At 52.8% G+C, this 25069-nt stretch overlaps 1 protein-coding gene across 7 annotated transcripts in view; it reads left to right on the top strand.

Moving 5' to 3' along the window:
• TCF20 (transcription factor 20) overlaps positions 1–25069 on the top strand; it is a 170520-nt gene that overhangs the window by 55713 nt on the left and 89738 nt on the right. Inside the window, exon 2 of one of the 7 annotated variants that reach the window (XM_082352619.1) lies at positions 8914–8964. The exons of 1 other annotated variant lie outside the window; for it this stretch is intronic. In XM_082352619.1, coding sequence (XP_082208745.1) covers positions 8959–8964 — 6 coding nt within the window. In that variant the 5' untranslated portion in view covers positions 8914–8958. Of the gene's footprint in view, positions 1–7844; positions 8965–15956; positions 16267–25069 lie in introns of those variants that run through there. 5 more of the 7 variants (XR_014233738.1, XM_082352618.1, XM_082352616.1 and 2 more) reach the window with 5 other exon arrangements.

Genomic DNA, 25069 nt, shown 5'->3' with positions numbered 1-25069 from the left:
CTCTCTCAGACTCCCCTCTGTCCTCTGTGGCACCTCGCAGGCCCAGATCACGTAAGGTAATGATGGCATCTAACACGGATCTGGCTCCTGCTACGAGTCTGCACTGGTCTAAGCATTTTGCATCCCTTCCTCATGTAATTTCACAACAACCTTATAAGGCAGGTTCTGTTCTTATACCCATTTTACAGGTGGAGCATATGAGCCTCAGAGAAGTTAAGTAACTTGCCCACAGTCCCACAGGAAGGAAGTGGTGGAGCCAAGACTTAAAACCAGGTGCCTGCCGAACTGAATTAAAGTTCTCCAATCCACTGTGTCAACCAACCTTGCCTGGTTTCCTCGGTGCATATTTCTTGAATCCCCACTGTGTGCAGGCCCTGTGCCAGGGGTCAGAAGACAAAGCAGACCCGTCTCCTTGGCTGGTTGAGCAGCCTGGCTGGGGAGGCAGGCAGGTGAACAGGCAGGCACAGTTCTGCTGGATCTGGTGAGGGTCTGCACTGTGCTGAGACCCTCTCAACAGCACTGCTGTTCTTGCCCACACTTCACAAAGGAGGAAACAGACTTAGAGGGGTCAGGTGGCTTGTCCAGGGTCACACGGTGAGTGAGTTGGGAAGCCGGGATTTGAACCCGAGCAGTCTGCCTTGGAGCCCCCATCCCTTTCCACCACTTCCTGCTGCCTCCCGGGACACTCAGTAGGAGCTATGATGGGGGATAAACATGGAAAGCCGCATCTCACTTGGACCTGGGGGTCAGGAGATGCTTCTCGGAGGAAGTGATGTTTCAGTTGAGACCCTCATGCAGCCAGGGAATGGGTGACAGTGGGGTGAGGTGTTCCAAGCAGCAGAACAGCAGGTGCGAAGGCCTGGAGACCAGAGGGAGCGTGGTTTGTTTAGGGAACTGAATGGAGGTGTTTCTTCTGGGTTTCCTCGCTGGTGTTTGCGCCTGTGCGCACATCTTTTGTGAGTAGGGTCAATTTACTACAAGGTTTTACTGAGTGCCTGGTGTGGATTTTGCTCCATGTCAGGTCCTGGTGGGGGAAGGACCGGTGCAAAGCATGGCCGGAGTCCTGAGAACTGAGGTGGGAACGTTAGCTTCAGGCTTTGGGGAAAGCCTGGGAGAAAGGGAAGTACTTTCCAGACCCTGGGAGCAGCCCGGTCTCCTGGCCTCTAACCCTGACATCCTGGATGTGGGAAGGGTGAAATGAGATAGTTGGAGTCTGGCGCTTAGTAGGCCCTCACCCAATGCCAGGCCCAGGAGCTCAGATGAAATTGTGAGCCGAATTAGGGGCAGCCGATGTTCAGCAGCCCAGGTGCTCCGTGGTGCCAGGGAAGAGGGTGCTGCGGTGGGATTGCCACACTGGGGCCTGGCGGGGCCCGGGCTGGGCTGGGGTCTTGAGCTAAAGGGAACACAGCAGAGCAGGTTGCGTGGTGTCTCATCTGAGGGCAGAGGCTAGAGCACTCATGGTTTACTTAAAGCAAGTGGGCATCGGGGATGGTCTGTGCAGCTGTAGAGTAGGAGGCTCAGGCCGAGGGCACTGCAGGGCCAAGGATCTGGCCGTGGTCTGGAGTCCAGGCACTGGACACCTGGGTCTCTGTTTTGTCCCACCATGTATTGGGCCTCAGTTTCCCCACCTTGACATGGGGCTTTGGTGCCTACCTCTCAGGCATTGCCACGGAGTAAGAGGGGGAGCATGAATGCCTGGTGCTGGGACTGCGCGTAGTAGTAGGTGCTCAGCCCACTGAACTGGTGCTGCTAGCCACACGCTGACGGCAGGCTGCCTGCTGCTGCCACCCCTGGAGATGGGATTTGGGGTGATGGGGACTGCTGCATTCTGCCTGCCCCTACTGAAGCCCAACTTTGCTGGGGGGTGGCCTAGGCTGAGTAATCAAATCCAAGACCTTGATCCTGCAGCCGGTGAAAGGCTTCAAAAAGCCCCGAAGCTGCCTGGCTGGCCCTTCAGCCTCTGGGCCCCCTTGCTGGCCGTGACTGGCCCTTTCCCACCCTCTTTGCCACGTGCCTCAAATCCCAGCTCATCTTCCTTCTGCACCGCCTTGGGGAGGCCCTTCCTTCTCTGAGTCACACCGGGTGTTTGCGATCACCGCCCAAGATGCTGGGTGCGAGTTCCCGCACACAGTAGGTGCTCCACGACCTGTCACGCTGGCCTTGACCCACTGGGCTCCAAGAACAGCGGTGCGCTGTGATTCTTGCCTGTGGTGGGCGTTTGGCCCTTTTAAGCCATTCACTCGGGGGCCAGTTATAGACACATAATCGCCCCTATCTATAGAGATAAAACATATTCTTCAGAGATGAGCCACCCGCCCCTCCCCTGCCCGCCCCCCCCCCCCACGCTGGCACGCGCTCTCCGCATTTGAGGGTGATGGAGGAATCTGTGCTCCCCTCCCTCCTCCATCCATCCTCTCCTCCCCGCTGCTCCTCCATCTCCACCCTGCAGAGGTGAGATCTGGCAGGGGCCGTGATGTCAGAGGCTCGGCTGATGTCACCGCCCCGGCCCTGTGACTTCACTTGCCGGCTCGGGCAGGAGGAGCCGCGAGGAGGCTGAGAGACGAGAAACTGCCCCCTTTCCTTTTCCTTCTCCTTGTTCCCTTTCCCCTCCTCCCTAGCCTCACTCGGGAGTTGTCTTCCTCCGGCCGGTCGCCCTGGGCTGTTGGAGGGGTCTGGAGCAAGTGCCAGGAAGGATGCTGCTGCAAAGGTAACGCAGCATGCGCCGTGTGTCTCCCTCCGGTCACGAAAGTTTGCTCTGGCGTGCGAGGCGTGCCGGCTGGGCGCTCCGCCGCGCCACGCTGCCGGGCCCGAGGCTCCCGGGGAGGGGCGGGCGGGGGCGGGCAGGGGCCTCCCGGGCGGCCTTCACTGCCTTGTCCCCATCAAAGGCCGCAGCTGCTCGAGCGGCGGCTGCAGCTTTGAAACTGCCATAAAGAGCCATGGAGGGAGGGGAGCGCGGGGGATGTTCAGAGCGGTGCCCGGGAGGGTGGCCGGGAGAGGAGGGGGGAGAGACGGCTGCTCTGGGAGCGTGGCGGCCCGGGCGTGAAGGGCAGGGCTCCGGGTCAGAGTCCCAGGGGCTGAGTCACTCTCGCTGCGCCCCCCCCCACCCCACCCCCGCCGCCCCGACCCCTGAGGTCCAGCCAGCTTCCGTGGCTGGGACCCTGGCAGTGAGGGTGCAGAGGCGGCCGGGGGTGGGCCGGGGCTGGCTTCTCCCCCCACCGTTATTTCCAGGCTTATTCTTCAACCTCCAGCAGGCCATTTGTCAGCGGTGATTCGGGACAAAGGAGGGGGCTGTGGGTGGTCTGCTGCAAGTTGGGCGAGGGGCACGGAGCGCGGGCCGGAGAGAAACGCCAGCAATTAAGAGGCAGATCGAGGGCTTTGCTCATTCAGGCTGTCGAGGGAGCCGTCATTTTGTGTTAGCGTGCGTGTCTGAGGTGGGAGGAGGAAGAGAGGGGAGAGTGACAGGAGAAGGATTATGACATTGTGTTGTCTCTGTTTGTGGTAAATGCAAATTTGGCACCAGCAGCTTCCCGGGAAAAGCAGCAGCAAGTAACCCAGGCCAAGGCCTTGGCGCAAACCCGCTGAGGGAGCCCATGTGGGGCGGTTTGGGGTTTTGTTTTGTTTTTTTTCCTCCCTTTTTTCTGTCTGGTGTGTGCTTTTTCCATTTATTTTTACAGTGAAGTGCTGGAGACAGACAGGCCAGGGGAGGAGCTGGTCCTCCTTCCTCTCTGGCACACCAGCCCCCTCCTCACTCTGCAGGAAGCCCAGGCTGCTCTCCTGACCCCCAGCCATTGCCCCATCTTGGCTGCCTCCCTGCAAGGTCTCTCTGTCCCCAGCCAGGGTCACGGTCCTGTCATTCTCTTAGCCTGGGCGGCCTGAGGTCTCAGAAGGCTACTTCTGCCCACAGCTGCTTCCCAAGGGTAACCAGAGACAGAGAGCCAGGGACTGAGGCTCAGATGGGGTTCGAAGATACAAGGCCAGAGATGGGTCTGCCCCCGGCTGCAGGAGGGTGGCAACGGGTTCTGTGGCCGGGCTGGTGTTGGCAGGGTGTCCCAGGACCTTGTCTCCTCTGACAGGCACATGAGGGCAGAGAGCTTGAGCCTGACCTGGGCTGGGAAGCAACCACAGCTCTAGGCTCTGGGCTGCAGCAGGGCTCAGGCAGGAGCAGTGGCATGTGCAGAGGTGGTCAGTCTCTAGAGGAGGTCTCCAGAGAACACAGAGAGTGGGGCTTTAGTAGGGCCAGGCCATAGCTCAGGCCCCAGCAGGGATGGAGACATCTGAGCTGAGAAGCCGAGGCAGGAGCCCACCTCAGATGGAGGGTCAGGGGAAGGCCCTCTGGGTCCAGCCTGTCACACACTAGGCCTCAGGCTGTAGCCCTCATTCTAGCCCTCCTTCCCCAGGAGCTGGTTCCTCACCTGGACCTCACTGCCTCTTTTGCCTGGTCAAGTCCTTTTGGATTCAGTTAGCCTCCTCCAGGAAGCCTTCCCTGCCCTCAACCTGGATGGTCTGGGGGCCTGCGCCCTGCCCATCCCCATGCCCCCTCTCACAGTGCTGTGAGAGGTGTGGCCACTGTCAGGCTCTTGGGTACAGGATTTTTAAGACCTCCTCTCAGTGTTCCCAGCACCCGCCCAGAGCTGAGCACAGAGTGGGTGTGTGCCTGGAAGCCAGGGGAGCAGATCCAGACCCGCTGATACCCCAGGAAGGTGGGCCACCAGGATGGAACAGTCACCCTGCCTCACACCCTGGAAGGGTTTTGCCCTTTGGGCAAACCCACCGGAAGGGGATTTTTCCCCACGGAGCCTGACATGTGGGGACAAGCCACAGCTATGTCTGCGACCGGGACATCTGCCCCAAGCAGGAGAGCCTCATGTGGCTAATGTCCTTTTGGAAACTGTTGGCGGGCTCACTCACCTACCCCAGCATTTCCTTCAGGTCCTGGGCCCACAAGCCAACCTGCATAGAGGAGCCAGGGAGCTGTGTGTGAGGAGCACCTCGCCTTCGCCTGCGGGGCTCTGGTGCCCCATGGAGCCTCCTTTGTCAGATGGAGAAGGAAGGAACAGTGGATAGACTCTCCTCAAGGCCAGGATGCTGGGTCCGTTCCAGGCCTGGGCTCGAGACCCTTCTCTCAGAGGTGCTGGGAGTACCAGTCGAGGTTCCAACTGGCTGGTCAGCTCATTTCACCCAGCCCAGGCTCACAGAGCCTGCCCACTTGGAGCCGTATGCCCACCCTCCTGGCATATATAGATGGAAGAAGAACAGCAAGCCCCTTCCCTCTGTATGCCCCCAATTTGATGGACCCCAGGAGCTTTGGAGTCAGCCCTGAGTTGCAGTCTTCCCTGGCCACTTTCTAGCTATATGACCATAGGCAAGTTACTTAATCTCTCAGAGATGCAGTTCTAAAAGGCAGTGACCTGGTAGTAGTAAACTCTACCTGCAGGCTTGTTGTAGGGATTAAGGAGACTGCAGGTGCAGCACCTGTATACAGCAGGTGCTCAATTAATGGCAGCTGTGATTATGAGGGAGCTGGCTATGCCAGCACCCTAGAGGCACAACAAAAAAAGTTTTCCCTGGGGTACCCTTGTGAATTCTGACAGGTCAATCAAGAGGGGCTTCAGAGAGGAGGTGGCATTTGAACGTCTTGGAGGATGAGTAGGAGTTTGCCAGGCTAAGGCAGGGGAGGGTGTACCACCAGAAGGAAGGGTAAGAGCAGAGAGCTGCAGGTGTAACAGGCCAGTCACCTTGAGTGGCTGAAGCCCAGGAAGGGGAAGGGGGAGAGGGAACACTTTCTCTCGGCAGTGAGAGCCAGTTCTGGAAGAAGGGAGAGCCTGACTTGATGAGAGTGGGCAGGATGCACACAAAGCTGGCTTGTTCTAGCTTCTCTCAGGGTGGCCTTGTGGTGTTGGGATTCCTGGACAGCCTGGGAATTTAAGGACCAGCCTGGGTCTCCTTTTAATTTGGAGTCTCAGGACTTCTGGCAGCCAGGCCCAGCCCAGGCCCCACTCTGAGCCGGGGCCAACATTGCTGGGGAATCAGAGTAGATGCCTGGTCCCCAACTTGGGTGAGGGTTCCTGGAGCAGCTTCTCTTGCCTGGGACCCTGACGTGACTGGAAGCTCCTGCAAGAGATCAGGGCCGCAACTCCCCCCAGTTCATAGCGGGAGCCAGGCTGCCTGGGTTCAACCCTGGCTGTGCCATTTACCAGCTGTGTTGCCTCAGGCAACTCACCTGCCCTCTCTGAGCCTTGGTTTCCTGGGGTAATAACAGTACCTAAGTCACAGGGCTGTGGTGAAGATTAGGCGAGATAACTCTCACAAAGCAGTGGGCCCCGAGCCTGGCTCCCAGAAAGCACTCAACAACCGTTAGCTCAAAGAAAAGTCAGCGCAGGAGAGTGAAGGCTCTAGCATCTAGTGTCTGTGGGCCAGGATAATCGTGCCTAGTAATAATAGCTAACATTGGGAACTCCCTGGCGGTCCAGTGGCTAGGACTCGGTGCTTTCACTGCCGAGGGCCCCGGGTTCAATCCCTGGTTGAGGAACGAAGATCCCACAAGACGCCTGGTGCGGCCAAAAAAAAAAAAAAAAAAGCTAACATTTATGAGCACTTACTGCAAGTCAGGCAGGCTCTGTTCTAATTGCACAACTATGTAGTAGCTTATTGAATACAGTCTTCCCTCACTCTGCCTAACATGTGAGGGTTGGGGGGTGGGGTGGGGGGTAGAGCACCCCAGAAGCCAAAAGCATGCAGGGAAGAGCCTCAGAGATTTGGTGTTTTCTGCGCGAGGCTAAACGGACACCCTTGGTAATGTGGGCAAGACCAGAGGGAATTGGACGACGGCTGGGCTGTGAGGCATGAGGACCACAAGGGCCCGCCCACCACTGCAAATGGGCCACCTGGGACTGGACACCCCTCACACGTGGCAGAGCCTCAGACATACCGTGGGGCCCTGGACCAGTCACGGCCCCACCCTGGGCCTCAGTTTTCCTATCTGTCTGATGGGGGATTGGGCTCGCTCACCTCTCTCAGCTGCTGTTAAGGGGTGGCAGTTCTCTCGTCTCTTTGATTTTCTTGGATGGCTTCCGCGTAGGTTGTGACTTCGGCGGTCACATCTGTCCATTGATTTTTCCGGAAAGGATGCTTTCTTCCCTTTTATTCTGCAGTCAGCCCACAGTTGAACAACTTCGATGTCTGGCCTTCCCACTGCTCCTCCTGTCCCCACCAGCACACCTCACCTGGGCTGGGGAAGGGGGCTGAGAGGGTCCAGCAAGATAGTGGCTCCCAGGAGGGCACAGGACTCCCCCAACACCACTCGATGTGCACCATTTGGGGAGAGCCTTGGGAGTGGGCGGATACAGGACTCGGGAGCCAAACCCAGCCCACACCTGGCAGCGTGACGCTGAGTTGCGTGGAAGACCCAAACGTTTCATTTACCCTCCCTCCTCTCCTCCACTCACACTTCAGAGTCAGACAGACCGTTCATTCCTTGTTCCACTGTGCTGTGCTGGGTGATCGATGCTGGGTGACCGTGGGCACCGTATTTCCCTGAGCCTGCCTGCTCACGGGACGAGTGATTCCCCCTCAAGGGGTATCTGAGGCCAGAATAATTGGAACCAGCACTTAGGTGTGAGGTCATGGATTAAGCACTTGTGTGGATGCAGCCCTCTGTGGCGGGCGATGTTAATGTCCCCATTCTGCAGGTGAAAAAGCTGAGGCTCCAGAGCTTACGGAGCCTTCTCAAGGTAGCATCGCCCTCTGCCCTCCCTTTCTTTTGTACACCCCACCTACTACCAAAAAGGAACTGGGGCGGGAGCCCATAGGTGGCAGGATAGGTAAAGGGAGCCCAGAGACCACCGGGCGAGGGCAGGGGAGGCTGGGGAGATGAGGTAGTTACCATGCCAGCTTGTCACTGCTCGCCCACACAGGATACATGGGGAATGGGAATAACGGTCATCAAGCGTGTGGAGGAGGGGCACCCCACATGGTCACAGTCCTTGAGGATGCACAGGTTTCTGCCCACCTTCACTCAGCCAGGGCATGGGGTTGCTTAAAGGGTTCAAATCCCAGCTCTGCCACTCACTGGCTTTGTGATCACAGGCTAATGAGCTATTGCTCTGAGCCTCAGTTTCCACACCTATAAATAGGGATAAATTGGCGTACTCACCTCATAGCCTTGTTGTGAGGGTGACCGGAGTTAATGCGGGTAACTCACTTAGCATGGTTCCTGGCACACGTGAGAGCCGTGGGAGTGTTCTCTATTGTTATCCCTCAAATCAGCTCAGGTTCCCCTGGAGAACACTCAAGAGTCTCCTGAGCACCTGCTTTGTGCCAGCACCAAGCCCAGGGAGCCAAGGATTCATCACTCAGGCCCCTCCCGTGCCCTGGGCTAAGCCACCAGCCTCAGGGCCTGGGGCTGAGTGTGCAGATTTGACATGCAGGGGGAACGGCCTGTGAGAATTGGTGTGTTGGCTCCCACTGCTGGCTGACAGACATCCTGATGAAATATGTCACTTTAAAACATTTTTTTAAAAAATTTCCAGAAAGCTCTCTTAACCCCATGGGAGCCATAAGTAGCCTGAGCTGTTGTCAGGTTCTAGTCTTGGCTTTGAGATGACTTGCCAGAGACCCTCCCTTGTCTGGGCCTCAGTTTCCTCATCTGTAAAACAGGGCAGCAACTGTATCCACCCGAGAGGGTTGACCCTGGGTGAGGCTGCTTGTGAAATGTGCTTTGTAAACTCGAAAGCACCTTAACAGCTGTTGGGATCTTTTGGTTCTGTTTCTGGTCATTCATGACACGGTCACGGGCAGATGCCTGTGCGGTGTCATGCTGGCCCTGGGCGTGGGCATCCATGGGATGCCGGCTGTGCTATCAAGGGCTCCCTGAGTAGTGACCTCACTAAAACCCTTGAATTTTGTGATTTCCAGAGAACGTGGAAGGCCCCCCAGGCAGCCTGGCCTCTTCCGGGGGAAATGCTGGTAAGTGTCTTGTCTTATCTGTTAGTTCGTTCCACAAATGTTTTTGGAGTAGCTCCACGTGCTGAGGATGACGCGGGAGAACCGGAGGTCAGCCCTGCCCTCGAGAGCTCAGTCCAGGAGGAGGGGTTTGAAAACTTCACTCCCAAACAACCAGACAGCCAAGGTTCAGGGGTGGCCGGACGCAAAGCCTAGGCTTTTCAGGAGACACTCAGCCATGGGGCAGGATCATTTATAAATGAATGTTGACTATTTTCTCTGCTCAGAATCCTTCAGTGGTTCCCCCTTTTGCCTTTGGGATAAAGTCCCCAAGCCTTTCGTGGTCTGCACTGTCTCGCTCCAACTGCATCTCCAGCTTACTCATTTCATTGAAATCACACTGGCCTCCTTTCCATTCCTGGAAATCTACTCGCTCCCTCCTGCCTTAGGGCTTTTGCCTGTGCTGTGCCCACTGCCTGGAGCTCTCTTCCAACCTCATCACGTGGCAACTTCCTATCTGTCCTTCAGGTCTCAGCTCAAATGTCCTGGATCCCCAAGACCCAGGGTCCCATTATACACCCTCTGTGCACCTGCCCACTTTCTTACTAATGTGTTTCATGGCTGTTACCAAATGATTATTTATGTGATCATTTGTTTGCTCTAATGGTCCTATGGCACTGTAAGCTCCATGAAAACAGGGACCCTTGGGCTCAATGCCTGGCATATGGTAGGGGCTCAATCAATGTTTGTGGAGTGAATTTATGATGAGTATTAAGGTAAGGCTTCATGGAGGCGGTGGCATTTGAGTAAGACTTGAAAGAGGGTATAATTTCACTCTGTAGGGAAGAGAGAAGGGCTTCCTGCTTCGGGTAGCAGACAGGCACATGGTAGGGACACAACCCATTTGGTTTGGCAAAGAAGCAGAAAGGGACATGTGAGAGAAGCTTGGAGAGGTGGCTGGGGCCAGGCGAGGGCTTTGTGTTCCAGGTGGATGAGAATTTACTTGAATTCTGAAGTTCCTTGGGGCCCACCAACAACCTCTGAGCCAGGGGTAGTAGGGTCAAAGGCTTCTGGCTTCTGGAAACTGTAATGAGTTTGCTGCAGGGATGGGTGGGCCGGGAAAAGAGGCTGCAATCAACAAGACCAGTTGGGAGTTGGAGAATCCATTGACTCTGCTGCTTTCTGTTTCCCCGGAATCACACATGTGCCTTGGAGTTATCCTGTGAGCTCCCGGGGAGATGCAGGGCAGTGATGAGGAACCTCACAGGGCATGAGCGCTTCCGGAAGACAGTCACCTTGGTGGCAGGGGAGCCATTCTTGAATCACTGGAGGGAGAGATGGAGTGGAGGGGACATTGATGTCCACACTTCTCACACCTGTGTCCTGGTGCTTTCCCTGTGGCCCAGGGATTGTGACACTGAGGGACCAGCCTGTGGCAGAAGATGAGCAGCAGCATTTCCCTCAAAGCCCAGCAAACAAGACCCACCTCCACATACCCCATGGGGGTGCAGCTGTTGTGGTCAGAAGAGCCAGGATTCTCAAGAAGGACCTGGGGACAAGTCTCAGATCTACTACTTAGCAGCTGTGTGCCTCTGGGCATCTTGTTAGCAATTCTGGGCTTCAGTTTCTTTAGCTGTGAAGCGGGGGCTACTTGGGTGTTGTGAAGGTTAAGTGTGAGGACACACACGGAGCCCCAAGCTCAGGGAACACTGGAGGCGCAGGAAGTAGTGGCTGTATCATGGCCACATTTTTCTCCACGGTTTGAATTCTTCACAGGAAGCTGGGGTTTCAGGCTTAAAATGAAGAGCATGTCAACAAAGCAGGATGGAACAAAGTCTTTTCCCAGCATGCCTCAGCATGCGGCACTGCCTTCCCGTGGAGCCCAACAGTGATGGGGCTAAAAGTCTTGAGCTTTCAAGCAGAAATAATCCCAATGGAAAGGAGCCTCCCTATTGTTCTCTTGTGATAAAGCGATGCAGGGGCTCTGCAGCCTGACCTGCCTGGTTTCAGATTCCAACTCTGCCTAGCTGTTCGGTGACTCAGTTTCCTCATCTGCAGAATGAGGTAATAATAGTACCCACCTTGGAGAGCTGTTGTAAGAATTAAGCAAGTTAGCGCAGGTGAAGTGCTTAGACGTGGCTTTGTCACTGCTATTGTTAGATCATTCCATCTTCACTTTAACACTCTGCAGTGCTGTAAGTGACTCAGCGGGGGCTCGGGGGCCAGAAGGCTGAGTTCAAACCAGCTCTGCTGCTTGCTAGCTGTGTGACCTCCGGCAAGTCTCTTAACCTCTCTGTGTGTCCATTTCCTGCTCTGCACAATGAAGATGACAATCCCTGCCTCCCACTGTTGTTGGGAGCAGTGAACGGGGTCAGCCAGGTAAGGGACCCGACTTCCTGGAGGCAGGCAGGCCACTTGGCCCCTCCTCCCGCGCATTCCAATTTCCAGATGAAGAAATCGAGACACAGAGCCATTGGATGATGTGCTAAAGGACACAGATCAGTGAGACCAGGCTACACCCCCAGCTCCGTGACCTGTGCTGGGTCACCATGCCAGGGACTTCCCAGGGAGACTCGAGGCACTAGTGGCAGGAGTGTCGAGTGGGCTGAAGGGTGATCTTCTGTGAGGCCAGCCAGCAGGGGCCTCCCGTTGCTCAGCTGCGTCTCCTCCAGTGTCCCGAGTGTGCTGATGCACGGCTCCTGCTGCTTGTCGGTTAGGCCTGGGTCTTCCAGGCATGGGGTCTGAGGGTCCAACGCCTGCAAACTGCCCAGTCTCCAGGGCTTTACCATGTTACTTGTGGGGAGAGACTGGTGCCGACCCTGCTGTCCCCTCAAGTCTGTTTCCCTATCCGCCTGCAAACTTTGGGACCCACCAACCGTCTGTGTGCATCCATCCTTCCAGTGTTTACCCAGTGCTGGGAAACTTGGTGGTTAAGAGTGCAACCTCTAAAGACCTGGGTTCAAATCCCAGCTTGGCCTCTTCCATGCTGTGTGACTTGAGACAAGTTGTTCAGCTCTCTGCCCCTTAGTCATCCCGTTTGTAAAGTGGGGATGAGATCAGTACCAACCTCATCATGTCGCTACAGACACACAGGGCCTGTTCCCAGTAAGCTTGGATTCCTCTGGGCTGTATCGTCATTATTAATGTTATCATTTTTATGGTTATGGTGCCTTACCCTGCAGAGGATGCCAGAGACCCGAGGGAAGCAGAGGTGTCTGCCCTGTGAATGCTCACGGTCCTGTGGGAGAGGCAGACACAGGCACAGACAGCCCAGTGTGATCAGTGAGAGCTGAGGAGGAGGGAGCCACAACTTGGGCCCCGGAGGAATGAGGTGGAAGGTAGGGTTGAGGGGCAAATCTCCTGAGCAGAGGTCACTGTGAGACCCTGTGGAACCAGTTCATGCCAAGTGGGTCACAGATACAAGGCCCTGTAGGACACCACCCCTGCCCACCTCTGCAGCCTCATCTCTCGCTCCCCTAGCCCTGCGCTGCATACAGCCCTCCTGGGACCTGCAGTGGCTGTCCCCACGTGGCTAAGGCTTGGTATTCCCGGACTCTCTATTTGGAGCCTTCCCCACCCCCTTAGCCTTAGAGCCTGCCCTGCCCTTGCCCCAGAAAGACTTATTCTGAGGCCCTATGTTCCCTCCATCAGGGTTTACAGCCCAGCACACAGCAGGTGCTCTGTGTGGAATGAAGGCCACCCTTATGTTTGTGCTTTGCGTGGGAAAAGTGCCTGGCTTGGGACAGGCTCTGCCGGACGCTTTGGGGGGGTTCCCCACTCTGTTAACCAGAGGCTTTTTTTGGTAAGTTGTCTCCTGGAGGACTGAGCAGGAGTTCCGGGAGGCCTCCCTCTTGGCGTGCTAGAGTTAGCGGGAGGCCCCTCCCAAGAGGAAGGAGAGCTGGGGCCCACTGAAGGATAAAGGTGAGGGCGGTACTTGTGCTCAAGAGAGCCAGCGAGTGAAAGGAAGGACATCCGCCTGCCGCTGAAGGCACCGACAGCCCAGCTCACTTCGCACAAGTCACTGATCTGCCGAGCAGGGCCAGTCTCCTCAATCAATCCGTGCTGACAGATGGTAGCGGAATCAGTGACCTAGAGGCAGAAGGCTCCATTTGTAATCCCGGAGTGGCCCGGGCGCCTGGAGGAGGGGAGAGGAGTTTGTAATAAAGGGAGTGACACGGGGTTTCCAAAAGCCATCTCGGAGCTGGAGGAGGAAGGAAAGGATTAATTTTGCTTCTGGAATTGAAAACACTGATTCAATTCAATATGTATTTTTTGAGTGGACTGGGCTAGAAGAGAGAGAAAACAAAAACAAAAACAAAAAATCCCCCAACTAATCTACTGTCCTTTCCTTAAACTGTGGTAGGAAAAACAGGATTCTCTTGGGATTGACATATATACACTAATATGTATAAAATGGATAACTAATGAGAACCTGCTGTATTAAAAAATAAAATTGTAAAATTCAAAAAAAAAGAAAAACAGGATTCTCACAGATGAGACAGTGAGAGAACAATAGAAGACACTAATGTGATCAAAGAGGAGGGAGCTCCCGGTTATTGTGCTCTGGCCACTATGGGATCTTGAGCAGTGCCTTAACCTCTCTGAACCTCAGTCTGCTTGTATGTCCACATCATAGAACTGTAGCTATTGCTAATGTGTGCCTGATACTGTACTGAATTTTTTGTGCATTTCTCTTAAGATTCCCATAATACCTTATGAGTGAGGTCATATTATCCCCATTTTACAGCTGAGGAAACCAAGGTTCAGAGAGGTGAAGTGACTAGTCCAGGGCCACACAGCCCAAGCGTAACTCAAATCTATCTGTTGGTCATAATGCCCACACATGTTCTTTTTCCAAATGGTACTGAAAGGGAAAGTGGCTGTTAGGGGTGAAGAGGTCCAGGCTGGCCTAGCCCTAGGACTGGGGAAGTTTCCAGGTGGAGGTTAACTAGCCATTGTTCCAGCAGGGTCCAAAGGGATGGGGAGGGGGCTGTAGGGTCAGTCTCAGGACAGGAGGCAGGAACAAACAAGAGCCTGGACTTCAGTTATCTGTCTGCATTCCTTCCCTTCTGCATGAGGCTTTGCATAGCTTGTCACCATCCATTTCACGTTCTGGTCCCCAAGTCTGAGACCCGAATGAGCTGAGGAAGAAGGGAAAGGAAGGGAAGAACGATGGGGCAGGAGACTCTAAGGAAATGGGCTTCCTTCCCTTTTCTTCATGAAGTCTCTCAAGAAATTGAGGGTGCTCCCAACACCAAGTGGAAGCTCTCATGCATCTTTCTGTGCTTGTCCAGAAAACATGGGTCTGTGCTGAGAGTTCCCTCTTTCCCTCTGTAGCTCTGACTCAAGCAGAAGCCAGCACTGGCCTTTTGAGTCTTGGTGCCAGAGAATTTGAAAATGAAACTCATAGAACAATGGGAACAGCCAGAGGGCAGGGCTTGGCGGCCTGTTCAGCTCTGCCCCGGAAGAGACCGGCACCCTGCCTGGCATGCAGGAGGTGCTGGGGAATCAAGTCTCCAAGAATAGCCCTGACCCACATTGGAGCCGGCCCCCACTTTGTGTGATTGGACAGAAGCCAGGAGAAATCACTGCCTTCCCCAGCCACATCCTCCTGGGGTGCCAGAACCAACTCAGGCCCTGCCTTAGATCCCTTTGCTGGGGGCAGGTGCTGCCACAGCCAGGACCCTCTTTGCATGGCCCAAGGCAAGGCAAAGCGTTAATGTCTCTGTCTAGGTGGGGTGAGAGGTGAAAGGGTAGAGCCAGGCCCTGGGGAGTTATGGACCTCAGATATACTGAAACTGGGCCCCCAGGCCACACCTGGTTCCTATCAGCCTCCACCTGCTACCCTCTTCTTCCAATTCCAATTTACTTTCAAGTTGGGTTGCTTCAGGAAAGGAAGCCACATACTCCCTTAACATCTAGGGCAGATGGGGTCTAATTTAGAATCAGCAATTTCAGTCAACGTTAGGGACATCCAGTCCACACTCTTCTCCTTCCCGTTGTACCAACGGGAAACTGAGGCCCGGAGTGGGGAGAGAATTTGGCCAGGTCTCTGGGTGAGCCAGAGGGAGGGTCACAAACACTCCAAGCACAACCTAGCATCACTGGTCTTCTCACTTTTGATAGCAGTGGGTCAGGCGGCACAAACATCTCTGGCTGTTTTACAACCGAGATTTTCTTTAAAAAAAAAAAAAAAGAAAAAAAATGACAACCATTCCTTTGCTCCATAAAACATACATGAGATTTGCAAAAGAAGGCTGGGAACGGCCCGAGGCCTTGGCACCGCAAATCCTCCACCTTATCTCCAAATTAATTCTGGACCCTGGGTCCAGTCAGCCAGGCATGGCAGCTTTTTAATGCCGCCTCAGGCGAAGGCGGCTGGCGTTTGGTGAGCATCTATTTTACATGTGAGGTTGGTGGGCCTCCCCACTCCTTGCTTGTATTGCGGAGGAAACTGAGTCCCAAGAGGGCCCAAGTCATTCATCCAAGGACACGCGGCGCCAAGGGGCGGAGGCGTTGAGAGCACTAGGCCTGAGGGCCGGGAGGGCGCTAGGCGGGCAGGAGCCGGCACCACTAAGCGGGTTACGGGGAGGAGAGTGGGCCCTCGCCCGCGGACTCCCCAAGGCTGACAGAGGCGATTCTGGCTTTGGCGGCTCCAGGGAACTCCAGAAATCCTAAGGAGAGATTCAGGGCCACCAACTCCCCAGAAAGTTGGCTCGCAGCCACTCCCAGGACGGCCGGGAGCTACGGGCCAAGATGGCACTGATCGAGCGGCGAGACGCGCGCGACGCACCCCACGGCCGCCGAGGGGACACCCGCGCGACCCCGGCCGCGGGGCGGATGTCTCCTGCGGCCCGGCACTCACAGGCCTCGGCGCCGCCGCACGCGGGTGGGCACGCGCGCGCCCGCCGGCCCCGCCCCCTGCCGCCCCGCCCCCGCCGCGCGCCCTCCCTCCCGCCCGCCCGCGCGCCGCGGCCCGGAGCTTCTCGATTGGCCGCGAACCGTCACCTGACGCTCTGTTATTTCCTGTGTGTTGGGAGAATGGAGAGAAAAAACCCCGAGCCGAGCCGCTTTCGGCCCCTGCGAGGCGGCCGCGGCCTCCGCCAGGAGAGTCCGCCCTGAGGCGCGCCTGACCGGGGAGCGAGCGCGCGGGCCGGAGCGAGCCTCCAGGGGCTGCGGCCCCGGCCCGCCCCGCCGCCGGCCCCGGCGCCCGAGCTGGAGGCGGCGGAGGTCCCCCACCCCCACCCCGCGCAGCGCCGTCCGCCGCCGCTCCCTCCCCTCCCGCCCCCGGCCAAAGCCGAGGGACCGGGCGGGGGGCTCCCGCAGGTAACCGCTGCCCGGGCCTGAGGGGGAGGGGCAGAGGTCAGGGTTGAGGAGCTAGGGCCAGGCCGGGTGTCTGGCCTCTGGGGCTGGGGGCAGAGGTCTTTGCCCGGCCCGACCTGGGAATGCTGAGCCCCAGGACTCCGAGGCCGGGACTCGGGTTGCTGAGGCGACTGTCCCTGCCCAGTCCGACCCGGGAGTGCAGAGAGGAGCGGCCAGCCCTGGCCTCGGGGCGTTGAGGGGAAAGGCTCCGGCCTGGCATCAGGGTGCTGAGGAGTCTCGGGCCGGCCTGGGAGTCTGGCCGGGCTTGGGCACCGGTCCTGGCCTGAGGGTGCCGGGGGAAGGTACCTGCTCGTCGCGGCCTCGGGCGCAAAGGCGGCGGATGTGAGCGGGCGGCGCCCGGGGATCGGCGGGGTCAGCGCTGCCCGCCCCGGGGTCCCTGGCAGCCCCGGGTATCCCGCGGCTCTCGCCGCTTCGCTGGGGGCGAGGCGGGCGGGCTGAGGGCCGGGCTTGGGGAGGGGCCGGGCGGGCTAGCGGGCGGGAGCGGAGCTGGGGCGCCGGAGCGCGCCCCTGCCACGGGAGGGCCGGGGGCCCGTTTATTGCCATGTGAACACCTGAAGCCATGTGGACGCGGCTGCTTCTCGCCTGTTGGGGGCGGAGGGCAGGTACCGGCGGGCAGGGCGCAAGGTCCCGGCCCTGGGGGCGGGGAGTGGAGCGCGGGACACACTTCCTGCGTGGGGTTTTCTCCCCCTCCCCCGCCGCGGTGAGCAGGGCGGGGTGTTTGATCCGGTGGTCCCCGTGTGCGAGCGAACGTTCGTTTGGGGGCCCGGTGGTGCTCTAGGCTTCTGGTTCTTTTTGGGGTGGGGGAAAGTGGTGGTGGAAGGAGAGTGGCCGATGCGGCCCAGCCCGCTCTGTCAGCGGCGGGAGGTGGAACATCTCCCGTGCGCCTGGATGGGAGTGGAATTTACTGAGTTGCGGGGGGCGGGCGGTGCAGAGGAGGGGCCGCCTTCCTGGGCCCGTGGGTGGGGATTATTGCCTGTTTTTGTGGTTGTGGATACTAGCACTGTCTGCAACCCTTTAGTTTGCCCTTAGGGGACAGATCGAAGTTGGGATTTTTTTTTTTTCCCCCTTTCCTCTTTGCTTTTTTTCCCCCTTGAAGATTAGATGACTCTGATAAATGCTGTAAAATGGATGGAATTTTCGAGCTATTATCTAACAGACAGATCTTTGAATGATAATTGGACCCTTATGTTAACTGCCTCAGTGAGGAGTTTTATAAAACGTCTTAAATGGCGTGGCAGCTTGGTGAAGTGGGAAACTGCACTGAAGTTCGACTTGGAGGTCCAGGAATCTACTTCCAGCTTTACCACCAAATAAACTGTAACCCTGGCCAAGTTACCTACCTCCCCAAGGCTCCAGTTTTTTCATCCATTCAGTGAAGGCTCTCCTTCAGGTCAAACATTACAGGGGTTTTAGGTAGTCCCCCCCGCCGCCCCCATCTTGTGCTTTTGTTTTAGTCATAGGCGACTTCCTGAGAAATGCAGGCTGTCCCTTACCTGGCTTTTAAAAGCCTCACTTTTTAGTTTTCAGCCTGTTCCTTCTCCAACAGAGTGTAAGACTTGGTCGGGGTGCAGTTTTTCCTCAAATCCCAGTTGCTGGTCTGTGCTTCTCAGAAATATTCTAGCCTATGCTGAGTGTGCCTTGTATTTTTTCTCTTTGCAAGAAGTAGTTATCAGGAAAAACGTTTTTCAGAGAACATCTGGCTACTTGGAGTTGTGGCTAATGTGTGTTTGGGTCTGTGTGTGTTGGTTGGCTCCTAGGAGTTCCAAGATCTTTCTCTGCAGGGTACTGTGGAGGGATCTTATTTAAAGTTCTTTTAAGGGGTATTTGGTGTTCGGCTAACTTTTGGAATTTCCAGCTTTAGTATTCTCAGAGTAGGGATAAAGTGGAATTCCATAATATCGCTTGTGAAGTGGTGTGCTAGTGGAGTTAACTGTCACCTCAGGGTGCACTAATTATTTGCATCCCCATCCCCAATTTATTCCTTAGTGGGAGCTGGACGCTTCCTCTCAGATGCTGAGGAACCCCAGTCAGTTTCACTGATTTTATGGTGTGTGAGGGCCTTAGGCCATGCCTTTGACTGGTTAGTCCTTCTGGACCAACCTCAGATGTTGGTCTTGCTTGTCTTAAATTTCTAGTACTGGGATGCTTGAAGGACATGTGCTTAATGTGGCGTAATATGTCTTTCTTGGACCTTTTTTTTATTCATTCAGTGCAGACAGTTTCAAAAAGCGTCACAGCATTGGGAGGTATGCTTATAATGCTGACTTTGGAGACGCATTGGTAGACTTTTTCTTGTATGTTAACATCAGGCCTGTCACATAGGTAGACACTTTTATGTGGCTATAAAGATTGATTATTTGGAATTTCCAAAACTAAACAATTTATTCTATGTTGGTATTTGAATTATGACCTTGTGTTTTTTGTGGCGTTTTTAAAACCTTATAGTTACTTAAATTGTAAACAGTTACCACACGTTAATTTACATTTTTGTTGTAACTTATGAGGAAAAAGTTATAGAACTCTTAGAGAGGTAAAAGTTTGTTTGTGTTTATGTATGTGAGATAAGGTTGCCAAGGTGGTAAGATGTCAGGAGATGTGGGTTTTAGGTTCTGCAACCTTTTTTTTTTTTTTTTTTTAACCTTCATAAAATGTAATGAATGTAGACCAAGAAACTAGATTTGGACTTCTGGTGAGTTCAACCTTCTCTTCAGAAAGAGAGGAAAGGATGCTAACATTCGTTTTAAAAAACAAAACCAGAAACACCTCAGAATGCTAGATTCTGTCCGAGGTATTTTAACTTATCTTGCAAAATCCACCCAGCAGACCTGAGAGATATATCACTTCTCCTTTTCCTAAGAGGTCATAGAGCTAATGAGAGTCAGGGTTTGATTGTGACCGTCCTCCCCTTGGCTCCAGAGTCTTCACTAGGTCTGTTATAGCTCACTGCCAGCTCAAGACACAAATCAGCCAGTGGTAGGTTGGCTTTGGAATACAGATTTCCTGCTGTGTCCCCCTTCTTTTTTTTTAAGTTATAATGAATCTGAAATCTGGACTCGGGCAAAATACTGGAAAGGATGGTTTTTGTGACTGTGCCATATAGTTTAGTGACCTCTGGGAGTTTTCTAAAATTTCACTTTCCCCGTACCTGGCCAGTTTTGCCAGCGCACCTGAGATTTAATCTAAAAACTTCTCTTTCATACCCAATTCTGCCGTTCTATCTTGAGCTGAAAACTTCTTATATCAGATCAAAGAGTGATAGAATATGTAAGGGGCTATCTCTCTTCCTGTCTGTGTTACTACTGGTTTACAATGCACAGGAATCATTATCTGGTGCCTGCTCTCAGTTTGACCAGATGCGACTCAAAAGATATATTTACAAAAGACAACCCTTTCCCCAGTATGCCTTAAGCTCTCTTCCTCATGGGGGCTTATGTTCAAGGCACCTTAGTGTTCGTTAGATCTGTCTGGGGCTTCTGACTCGGCTGCCTTCATTTTCTTTTTGTGGAGGTAAGAGTAACAAAATAAAGCAAAACAATAAAACCCTATTTATATTGGAGCAATACTGTACATAACAATCATACATTTGAAATATACTGATATCAGGACTTGTATAGAGCATGATTTGGTCACATTGCACTTAGACTGAATAGTTTTTTTATATTATTAGGTAGCCTTGAAAGTTCTCTTAATACTTATGGTACATGCAGTATGGATGGAAAGATTCTCTTGGCAACAAACACAATCAGTACTTTCTGCATTAGAGCTGTGTTTACTTTGTAGGTAATGTGCATGACCCAGCAGGAAGAAGAACTATAAAGTGACTTATTGGTGTATCTGTGGCTTGTTATCTGATGCTTCATTGTGGGGAAGAAAGAGAAAACATTAGCTACAGGGAAAAATATCCTTGTTTCAGTCTGCATATGTAAGCTGTTCTGTGGGAAAGGGTGGAAGTTCATTGGAACACTTGAATATCATCCTGATTGGAAGGTGGTTACCATGTTTGAACATCACGTCAGTAAACATGGATTAAGGTCTTCTGTGTTCTAAGTTTCATTAACAAGCTTTTGTAGGTACTGTTCTAAACATGGGAGATGCAGTGGTGAGCAAGATAGAGAAGGAGCCTGCTCTGGAGAGGGATTGTAGACAGTAAGTAAGAGTGTCTGGCGGTGATAATAGCTATGAAGAGAATAAAAAGACAATATGATAGTGACTCGAGGGATGCTGCTTCAGAGTGGTCATGAAGATGTACCCTCTTATGAAGTGTTTTCTGCCAGCAGGGCAGTCAAACTTGATCTGTGGGATGGATGAAAATGGCATTAAACAAAGTAAATAATTTGCTTTAGTCCTGAGCATCTTGAGAAGTTAATCCAAAGAGTAGAAGTGGGTTGGTTGAAGTCTTCCCTCTGTTTATATCTATGCTTTGTGAATGGGGACCTGGCTCAGAAGAACTTAAGGGGGATCATTAGTGGTACCTTATAAAGGGTAAGAAAAAAGAACGTGTCTGCTTTATTAAAATTGTTCTCATAAAAAAAAGATGTGTAGGGAATTCCCTGGCGGTCCAGTGGTTAGGACTCCATGCTTCTACTGCAGGGGGCACCGGTTTGATCCCTGGTTGGGGAACTATGATCCCACAAGCCACGCGTGGGACCAAAAAAAAAAAAAGCCAGAGATGTGTTATTGTGTTGATGAGTGCTAGGCATTATTAGAAACATCGTTTAATTACGTTTATGTTTCTTTGTTGAGGAGTTGGATTGGGGTGTTACAATCATTGTACTTTGCTAAAGCTTCAAATGAAGCCAGCAAAAGTTAGTGATATCTGTATGCAGGACACTCTGCTAGGTATTGCTTCAGATGGAGGATCCCAGGTGACCTTGGGTTGGGGAGGGAGTTGTTGGAGGGAGCGAGGGTGGCTGAGAGTGGGGGCTCTGGCAGGAGAGGAAACAGCGCAGGTCAGACAGGCTTCGTCATCCGCAGCCAGGAGGGTTCGTCCTCCGCACTTTTCCCAGCCAGCCAGTGGCATCCTACATACCTTCACCCACCCTTTCTGTGCTCTCTGGTAGAGTTATATAGAGAACTGAAAGAAACCTAAGAAATCGTCTAGTCTGGCACTTTACAACTTCTTTTACAACTCAGGAAAGATGCCAAGAAGGTGGTGACCTGCCCAAAGTTATGCGGCTTTACACTGACAGTCAAGGCTAGGACCCTGTTCTTTGCCAGCGAGGCTAGTGTTCTTTCCACCGTAGCCCCTGCTCTGACCAGAGGGTTGATAGTTAACAGTTGCTCCTGAGTAGAAAAAGAAAGGAAGCCTCTGGGTGCTAATGTATGCATTTAGGAAAAAAACCTGTGTAGTTGGAATCTTAAGAAGTCAGGGAAAAGACAGTACATCAATCTTGAAAGCAGAGTACTACTGTTACTTTTCACAAAGTTATGTAGTATTGGTTTCTTTGGACCCACTGAGATACAGCCTCACCCTGATTATGTCTTGGTCCACAATGGATGACGTGGAGAAGCTCTTTGCCACATTCAGCAATAGTTGTGAGGTTCAAATTAGGCCCTTTAGATGTAGGGAGAAATTTCTGGTATGTGCCTAAAATTGAGTTCTGGAATTCAAAAGAGGTAAGGCCCTAGCAGTCCTAAGTTTTTCACCTCTAGACCTCAAGTTTCAGGGAAGGTTTCACTTCTACATTTAGAAGCGTCCTAAGGTAAAGCATTACTTTGGGAGCCTGGAGATTATTCACTGTGCCTGACAAGAGTAGGGATTCTTGAGCAGGACTACTTCCCTGGACATTTCCCTGACTTAGTACTCTGGTGGGTGAGTTACCCGGGGATAGGTTTGTATCCCTTTGACAGTAATATGAGAGGACATTCTTGCAATAGAAAGTCCATATGATGGGAAGTTTATGGAGGCAGCAGAGCATGTGAAGGAGGATGTGTGGCCTCAGTCTGGCTCCATCACTTATTAGCAGTGAGTGACCTTGGGCATTTTGCTTGAGCCACAGTTTCCTTGTCTGTAAAATGGAGATACATCTTCCTCAGGGCCGGTGAGAGAAGGAACTAAGATAGAAAAAGTATATAGTGGAGTGCACCACCTATAGGTGACACTCAGTGAATGGTAGTGTAGTTGTCCATTAAACAAACATTCCACATAGTACTGTGTACCAAGACATTGTCTAGAGCGGGGCTGGTTCCTGACAATCCTGTCGATTTTACATCCTTCAATATCTGCTCAGTAGAGAAGGGCAATTAAACAGGGCTATTGAAAGTGCTCTGATGGGGGAGTACATGGTGCTGTACCAAGATATGTCCTCCTGACTTGAAAGGTCACAGGAGGCTTCTCAAGGGAGGACCATTCGCTTCCTCATCCAGGCGCTTGTCTCACCAGTCACTTCCCACCTCTGTGCTTCGTTCCTCCCCTTCTTCTGCTTAACTGTTGGCATTCTCTGGACCCTCTTATTTCATCGCCCTCGCTCCCTGGGTGCTGTCGGATATCCCTAGGCTTTGATGATTGCCCATAAGCTGATGACCCGCGTGTTGATATCTTCAGCCAGACCTCTCCTAGCTCCTCCAACTCCTGCTTGACGCTGCCATTTGAATATCTCACTAGTAACTTGAGCTTCGTAAGTCCAGAACTAACACGTATTCCTCAAACTCTCCTCCATTTGTCCCCTTCTCCATAAGTGGCTTTACCATTTACCCACTCTCTCAAATCACATTCCTCCTTTTTTCTCACCACCCTCCATATCTAATCCATCACCATGTTAATGGTGACACCAGTGCTGTTTCCATAGTACGACTTGAATCTGTCCACTCTACTGCCACAGCCACTGAGCCACCATCATCTCCTACCTGGAACATTGTGATTGCCTTTTAACACAGCCTCCGCATTTCTACCCGTCTGTCTGTCTCTATTCCAGTGTGCCCAGAGCAGCCAAATAGTCACCTGTCTTTCCTCCCTTACAATCGTTTAATGGTTTCTCATAGCACTTAATAGAAAATCCAAACTCCTTCCCATTTCTCCCAAGGCTCTGAGTCCCCTGGCCCCTACCCACCTCTCTGGCCACCTCTCTGCTGCTTTTGCTTGCCGTCCTTCAGACACATGGACTTTCTCTGTGTCCTCTGAAGGCTCCAAGCTCTTTCCCATCTCAGGGACTTGTTATATGCTGCTGCTTCTGCTCAGAACACTGTGGCCAACCCAGCCTTTTCTCATCTTTCAAGATATTTGTTGAATGAAAATAAATAGCATGAGACAGGCAATAAAGGGGATGGGGTAAGGAGGAAAAGTGTCCTTGGAGCGCATCTACAAAGGTCTTAAAAAAAAAAAATAGAAATGTTTGAAGAGCTAAAAGAGTGTCAGTTTGGCTGTGGTGTAGGTAGTTATTCAAGTGAAACACCTGGGAGTCAGGCAGCAAGAACCCAAGTACACTGCTGATGAGGCTATAAAATGATGCCATCACTTTGGAAAACTATTTTGGAAGTTTCTTAAAAAGTTGAACGTCATGTCTACCCTGTGACCCAGCGGTTCCATTTCTAGGTATTAATCCAAGAGAAATGAAAATATATGTCCACAAATAAGCCTTGTACAAGAATCTTCTTAGGAGCTTTTTTCATGATAGTCGAAAACTGGAAACAGTCCAGACGTCCATCCAGTGGGAGAATGGATAAACAAAACGGCATGTTCATACAGTGGAAGACCACTCAACAGTGAAAAGAAACAAACTACTGACACATGTAACAAGGAAGAAGGAAGAATTTCACACAAATTATGCTGAGTGAAAAGCCAAACACAAAAAAAGTACATAATGGATGATCCCATTTATAAGACATTCTAGAATAGGCAAAAGTAGTCTGTGATACCAAAAATCAAATCAGTGTTTGCCTCTTGGGTGGAAGGGGGTTCACTGGGAAGGGGACATGAGGGAACTTTCTAGAGTGATGGAAATGTTCTGTGTCTTGATAGGCATTCATCAAATCTTATTGAATGATATACTGTATGTAATTTTGCTGTATGTAAATTATACCTAAAAACAACCTACGAATTGTCCTAGATTTCTTTTTCCCCTCTCACTCTCAACATTTAATCTCCCAGCAAGTTTTGTTCATTTTGTGTCCAAAATACATCGTAAACTTGTTCCTTCCCATCTCAAGCACCATCCCCTCTTATCCGGACAACTGTATTATTAGCTTCCTGACTGGTTTTCCAACTCCCAATTTTTTTTGCCCTCCCAAACCATTTTTTCTGCTTTTCAGCTAAAGTGATCTTTAAAAATTCAAATTGGGTTATGTCAGTTGTCTTCCTACAACCCTCCAGTAGCTTTCCATTGCTTTCATGGTGGCCGACAGGGGTCTCTCTGACCCCTGTCTCCCTCTGAGCCCATCTGGCCTCCTCCTTGCTCCCTTAAGTTCCAGCCTCTTTGACCTTCCTTCTGTTTCTTGAACACCTCAAGCTCATAAGCTCATTTCTACCTTAGGAACTTTGCCCTCAGCCCTTCCCTCTGCCTCCTGGAACACTCTGCTTCCTAAATCTGTGTGAGACTTGTTTCTGTTTGTCATTCTGGTTCAGTTTATCTTTTTTTTTTTTTTTTTGGCCACACTGCAGCACGCAGCATGGAGGATGTTAGTTCCCGGACCAGGGATTGAATCCATGCCCCGTGCATTGGGAGCACGGAGCCTTAACCACTGAACCACCAGGGAAGTCCCCAGGTTCAGTTTAAATATCTCTTTCTCTGTGAGGTTTTCTCTAGTCCTC

This window comes from Balaenoptera borealis (assembly GCF_965194805.1).
Source record: "Balaenoptera borealis genome assembly, chromosome: 13".
In the NCBI taxonomy this organism is placed as follows: domain Eukaryota; kingdom Metazoa; phylum Chordata; class Mammalia; order Artiodactyla; family Balaenopteridae; genus Balaenoptera; species Balaenoptera borealis.
This window is presented reverse-complemented; position numbering and strand designations above follow the sequence as displayed.